This window comes from Dipteris shenzhenensis, chromosome 19, assembly GCF_047967505.1.
Source record: "Dipteris shenzhenensis isolate YYH24624 ecotype China chromosome 19, Dip_SZ_1.0, whole genome shotgun sequence".
In the NCBI taxonomy this organism is placed as follows: domain Eukaryota; kingdom Viridiplantae; phylum Streptophyta; class Polypodiopsida; order Gleicheniales; family Dipteridaceae; genus Dipteris; species Dipteris shenzhenensis.
In genome coordinates, this window is record NC_141614.1 from 45811822 (window position 1) to 45818863 (window position 7042).

The following is a 7042-nucleotide window of genomic DNA, read 5'->3' on the forward strand; positions in this document are numbered from 1 at the left end:
ATAATTGTATTTGAATGCCAAGTTCCTAGTGAGTTGGCTCAAAACTTCTACATAAGGAAAATAATGGATGAAGTAGTCTGAATATTTCAAGTGGAAGATCTACCCTACATATTGATGAGTAGATTGGAATCCAAAATGTTGCAAAAACAGACGACGTTAGCACATCAATTTTGATTTGTTGGCTTAGCATTCAACTCAACATTTAGGTTAGATCATGTGCATTTCAAGTTAAACATAGGAAATTGTGAGTGTTTTGTTTGGCATCAAAAGCATTATGTTCAACTCTTTAAGCATTTTGACTACAAGTCAAAAGCATTATGTTCAACTCTAAGCATTTACAAGCACTTTTGCAGTAGCTTGTGTACAAGACATAGCCCAATTAAGCTCTTTGAATCATGATTGGAAAGATGATTTGACAAGGAAAGCTCTTCTTAGAGGAAAAGATATTCATTTGTTTTATCATAAAAGGGAAAAAAACGTACAAGCATTTTAAAATCATAGTCAACAATGGAAGGCGCTAATCGCCTTGCTCAAAATCAATTAATTAATATTAGTGCTGGTGTCTTCGCTCCCCCTGAATTGGCCAATTAGCCTAGGTTTAGAATTTAGTTAACCTAATTAATTTCCTCTCCTCGCCACTCTGCATGTACCCGAATGGTCTATGGTCTTGGGGGCTTTTGCCAGCAGATTGGCGACCTCAGAACAGTAAAAATGTACAAACTTAGTGTTCGGATCTAGTTGAGACACTAGACTGTGGAGTTAGTTAAAGTTAACTTCCACTAGAATGGAGTTACCACTCTAATAGTGGCTTTTGCCAGTAGATTGCCGAGCTCAGAACAGTGAAGAGTTTAACTGCCACTAGATTGTGGAGTTAACACTCTAATGGGGGCTTTTGCCAGTAGATTGCCGAGCTCAGAACAGTGAAGATATAGTTGACCATCGGCAACTATACTCTATCTAGTTGATTGAGCTAAACTCAGTGTTGGGGCCTGGGGCCTTTCGCCAGTAGATTGCCGAGCTCGCGAGAACTCTGAAGATGTATAGTCAACTTCCGTTCGAAAGTATATTGTTTAATAGAAGCTCTCAACATAATAGATTCTTCAACTTAAAATAGATTCTTCGACTTTCAAAAAGCATATACGCGTACAGACACAAGAATTATCACTTTAAAGTTTCTTGGTGTCCGACCATTATCGTTCGAAAAGTTTCTTGGTGTCCGACCATTATCGGACGAACGCGTAACATGTGCTTTAAAGTTTCTTGGTGTCCGACCATTATCGTTCGAAAAGTTTCTTGGTGTCCGACCACTATCGGACGAACGCGTAACATGTGGACGAACGCGTAACATGTAAGTTGCTCCTCAGTGTTCCGGATTAAGCTGCTTCGGTGTTCCGGATTAAGCTGCTTAATGTCCGCATTTAGTTTAATTTGTTCTTGGGGGCTTTTGCCAGCAGATTGCCAGCTCGCGGGCACAGTTGAACTGTGGAAACCGAAAATAGTTGTCCGCATTTAGTTTAGTTTGTTCTTGGGGGCTTTTCCCAGCAGATTGCCAGCTCGCGGGGACAGTTGAACTGTGGAAACCGAAAATATAATTGAAATGTTTTTAACGCGCAAAGACGCTTGCAGATTGCCGAGCTCTCGGGCACAGTTGGAACTGTGGAAACCGAGGGCACAGTTGGAACTGTGGAAACCGAAAATATAATTGAAATGTATCTAACGCGCAAAGACCGACAATATAATTAAAACGTTTTTAACGCGCAACGACGGTTGCAGATTGCCGAGCTCTCTCGGGCACAGTTGGAACTGTAGAAACCGAAAATATAATTGAAATGTATCTAACGCGCAAAGACACAGAAACACTGTTCGCATTTAGTCTGTTCTTGGGAGCAGAAAGCTTGATGTTGGCATTTAGTTTGTTCTAGCAAGCAGATTGCCGGAACAGTTGGAAGTGTGGAAACCGAGCATTTAGTTTGTTCTTGGGGGGTTTTGCCAGCAGATTGCCGGAACGGTGTGGAACTGTGGAAACCGAAACTACAACTGAAATGCTTTTAATACGCAGAGACGCTTCAACTTTCAAGAAAACAGATAGGCGAAATATTTTAAAACAGACGCTTTCACAATTTTAATATGCCTAACATTTTTAAACAGCCGATTATACTTTTTCAAAATCTACAAGCGAGTCTCTCCACCCTTGTTTCGTGCCTAGGACTTGTTACGTTTGTCACACAAGACGGACGACAAACTGAACGCATATAACAGATTGCGAAGAGCAATTCGCGAGTGTAAAAACATTCCATTTAGAGCAGAGACGTCAATGCTTGATACATCCTCGGCATTTTAAAAAAAAGGGCAGCTGCCTAGCTGGCACTGATCTACATATCCTGGGCACGTTTGGGACAAAAAGGCAGCTGCCTAGGCACATCGTGCTATGGTGGTCAACATATATCGTAAACCCCTTATTTATGCAAGTCGCGGGATGATCGGCTACGCGGAATGGCTGCAGCTTCAAGCAATCCTACAAGGAGCAATCCAAAAATCAGTAATATGTAGAGAGAAGAAGACAGCCTTTTTCAGAATAGAAAATCAATGGTCGCTTAAGATGTAATGTAATATCTTACTTGGAGCAGTCCTGGGTGGTAGAGAAGGAGTAGGGAAAGGCAACCCCGCAAATGCCCGGGAGGGCGGAGACTGAAGAAGCAAGGGGCTTGACCTGGCTTGCGGAAGCCTCCAAGCATTTGCAGATGGCCTGGCGAGCAGCCTGGCTGCTAGCAAGGCCGTTTAGTTTCTTGACGCCCGCGCAGCAAGTGGAGGCGGCGGTGGGCTTGGGAGATCCCTTTTTGAGGTAATTCAGGCAAGGAACAAGGGCGCCGGTGACCGTCCCACACGGCACTTGAGCTTCCGCGTCGCCCACCCAGGCGCCCATCACAAGCAGCACGCCCAGAAATAAGGCATGGTAGTAGCAAGCTCCCATGCAAGCCATCTCTTACGTTCTACACTCGCTAGAAAGCAAACCCACACCACTCTAGAGAACGAAAGCTCCACAATTCACAGCAGAACGAAAGATCTGTAACACGACTCGTTGTTCAATTCCTTCCTATGCATCGTTTATATAGAGTCTATACCGTCCTAAGGCTTTATACCGCCACGCTCCGGCTCCAACAAACCTCACCTACTTCAGGACCTGGACCATTTCTATCTGCTCCCATTTACTTCCCCCTGCTACCCCTACGGTCCTGACTCCCGCGACTCGCCGTATTTGCATGACATGTCCACAGTACGTACACTCACTGCGCCTTGTACGATGTGATTGAAAGAATCAAAATTCCTTGTTGCTGCCGAGTGTCTTGTCCTCTCACTGCCTCTCCTTAAATGAACAGACCCAAATGTCAAACATTTTGATCTAGGTAGTAGGGTGAGTATGGGTGTGTGCAGTGCTCGAAAAAAAACCATTTTTTGAACCATGCCGACTCAGGAGCAGTTCTCATTCCAGCCGGTCTCTCGAAAAAACAACCTGGAATTTAATTACAAGCTTTCACATGGCTGGAATTTAAAGGAGACAACATTTCACATGGCTGGGATTTGTTTTGTATTCAACCAACAGTTTAAAGACAATATTTCACATTGCTAGGATTATAAAGAGTAATTCAATTATTAGCAACAAGTAATTATAAAATGCTAACAGCTAGACAATGCATGCTTTATAATTGTCATTTTCAAGCTATGATTTTCCAATGACAAAACCTGAGGGCAAAAAACAGATTTGCATATGTAAGAACTTTGTATTATAGAGTTGAAAACATAAGAGGATAGTTAAATGAGCTCAAACTCTTAGTAGTTTATGAACATGGGCATAAGCAGTTACATGCTTTGTCTATGAAAACTTGCTTTTGATAGACCTTAAAGGCCATTTGTCTGAAATCTCTCAATAGATTTGCATCACTAGCACTCTCTTTTCCTCTCTTAACTCTCAAGTTTAACATCTTTTCTTCCCATACATAAGACATTTTAGTACCAACCCATGTGAACTAATCGCCAACAGTCCACTTTGAGATTGCTCTCATCCTCTTTGCTTGTTATAGCTGAAATTTGTTGTTGTTCCCATAAAGTATTTGGATGTGAGAACCTGCAAATAGTAAACCGTTTTCTAAATTAATAACATAAGATGCAAAGCTAAAATGCAACCCTTTCTATTTTAATTTAGAAATTTTGAGTTATAAAGACAATATTTAGAATGAAGATTACATTCTGAGATATTTAGAATTAAATCAACTTAAATGTTGACATATTTGAAATTACATGTGGCTATAATGTACTCAAATGACTCGTCAAATTATGCAGATTTTGAAACCATTTTCAGCATGTAAAAGGTCCAATTAAACCTTGGAAGTGCCAAAAGAAAAGCCTACAAAAGATCCGATTTCAAGAATATGTAAGAACCAACACTTTAAGAAAACTTTATAAAATGTTTAACAGGCTACAAAATCAAATAAACTGAAAATCTCACTTTCAGATAGTGGAAAACCTCTATAAGAACCTCCCTCATAAGAACCTCAGAACCTACTTCCACATTAATTAACATATTAATACTTATAATAAAATATTACAAAGGAATACCTGTCTCAAAACATGAAAGCGTTTCCATAAGTTGTAGTAATACACTTAGTGCCATATTGTACTTACATAGGTATCATAGTAGACACTATGATAATTATAACATGTATGACAAAAGCATATCTCTCTTTAATAAAGACTGCAATTAAAGTACACAACATACAAAGCTAATAAACCATGATCATATATAAGAAAACTTATAATTTATTTCATCATAATATAAGTTCCAATAAAGACAAGGTTGTTGAGATATCGAGCTCCACTCGAGATATGCCAGGGTGACCGTTGTGTACTTATGTCACCGACTTGTTAGCTGGAGATGCGGTTGGTACACCGCCCATGAATAATAGCTGGATGACAGCTATCCTTATCTACTATAGTTTGTGGCTCAGTTAGTATGCCACCTTAGTTAGTTGAGTTTGGTTTGAGACCCACATATAGGGTTCTTCTATTTCTTTGTACTAGAGTTCTTTTGGCTTTCACAACTAAGAAGAGGAAAACTGTTTTCAGCCTCCACCTTTGTGTGTATTCCCCCATTTGTGATTGTGAGAAAGCCGCAAGTGAGACTCCTTCCCTCTCTCCCACTATCTTCACATGGTATCAGAGCCTTGTTTGTGGTAAGGAGCTCAAGAAAGCAAGCCAAGTTCGTGGTGTCCTGGTAAGAGGACCAGTGTTGCTTTCCTATTTTGAGTTTGGGAGCAAATCTCTGCAGGTAGCACAGCCAGAAGTGCAGGAGTGCACTGTTTCAGATTGAGACGCCCTTCGCGGTGTGGCCTTTATTTTTCTGATTTGAGGCCGTTTCGGGGCCCGTTTTGAAGGCGGAAGTTCTTCGCAGGCACTCAGAAAAAGGCCCTGTTTTCACTGCGCGGCTAGTCGATGGAAAGGTGCCGCAAAAATTGCATCGTATGCCTGTGTGCAGAGATATTGGGAGTTGCAGATTCATGCCTATTGCCTGTTGATGCAAAATCGTCACTAGGAAGTGACTGTGTGGTGAAATACCACTCTCGTCGGTTTTGCAATCCCCTCAAAGCAATGTAGATAGTGGTACGCAGGTATCACGAAAAGGAAAAGAGAAGGTAGATCAGCCCATGTTTGATGTGAATGCAGTTCACTCTTATGTGGATGGTGAATCCAGTGGCTCAGAACAGAGCATTGATGATGAGTTGGGTATTCCTTCTGTTGTTACACCTGGAGTAAGGAAGACCAGGGATGTTTTGAGAGCACCTGGAAGTGAGCCTATTTTGCACAGGTCTACCAAGGTTAGGTATCCTGTGGATAGGCTGAAATATGATGGATTTACAGCCATTCACTATGCCTATATGGTCAAAGTGATACAGGAACCAGAACCCACTTCTTTTGAGCAAGCCATGGGAAATGAAAAATGGGAGAAAGCCATGGATGAAGAAATGGATGCCTTGGATGCTAATGCTACATGGGAATTGGTGCCTTTGCCTAAAGGCAAGAATGCAATTGGCTGTAAGTGGGTTTATAAGATCAAGCACAATGCAGATGGTTCTGTGAATAGATACAAGGCAAGATTAGTTGTCAAGGGGTATGCACAGACATATGGCATTGATTATGAAGAAACTTTCAGCCTGGTTGCAAGGATGGCAACCGTAAGAGCAGCCATTGCTATGGCTGCATCAAAGGGATGGTCTTTACATCAGATGGATGTAAAGAATGCCTTCTTGCATGGTGATTTGCAAGAAGAGGTCTTTATGGAGCAGTCAGTAGGTTATGTTCATGCTACTCATCCTGAGTTTGTTTGCAAGTTGAAGAAAGCCTTGTATGGCTTGAAGCAAGCACCTAGAGCATGGTCTGACAAGATAGGATAGTATCTTGTCACTATTGGCTTTCAGATTTCCAAGGTAGATTTCTCACTCCATGTGAGAAAAACAGAGAAAGGGATTATGCTGCTGGTCATTTATGTTGATGATTTGATCATCACAGGTGATAGTGATGAAGATATCCTTCATGTGAAAATGCTATTGAGGCAGAAGTTTGAGATGAAGGATTTGGGAGAGCTACGTTATTTCTTGGGCATTGAGGTGATTAGATCACCAAGTGGGATACAGCTCTTGCAGAGGCAGTATGGATTGGACATGCTGTCCAAATATGGGATGACAGGCTATAAGCCTATTTCAGTTCCTTTGGAGCAGAATGTGAAGCTGAGCACAAATGCAGGTGAGCTTCTGGAAGACCCTACTATGTACAGACGCATGTACAGATGCATAGTAGGAAGTTTGATTTACATGACTATTACCAGGCCAGATTTGAGCTATGCTGTTGGGTTGGTAAGTCAGTTTATGCAGGCTCCAAGGAAACCGCATTTGGATGCGGCTAGATGCATACTCAGGTATGTGAAGTCCACATTGCAGTATGGACTATTTTATGAGGCTGGGGTTCAGATACAGTTGCATGGATACACTGA

The 7042-nt window shown here is 41.6% G+C and overlaps 1 protein-coding gene across 1 annotated transcript; it reads right to left on the minus strand.

Annotated features, from left to right (window-relative positions):
- Positions 1-2245: 2245 nt before the first annotated feature.
- On the minus strand, positions 2246-3084 carry LOC147890533 (non-specific lipid-transfer protein 1-like). Its single transcript, XM_087390980.1, has 2 exons — positions 2619-3084; positions 2246-2515 (listed from the first exon to the last, which is right to left on the minus strand). Exons 1-2 carry the CDS (start codon positions 2978-2980, stop codon positions 2506-2508), a joined length of 372 nt encoding a protein of 123 aa, XP_087247106.1. The 5' UTR covers positions 2981-3084; the 3' UTR covers positions 2246-2505.
- Positions 3085-7042: the final 3958 nt, after the last annotated feature.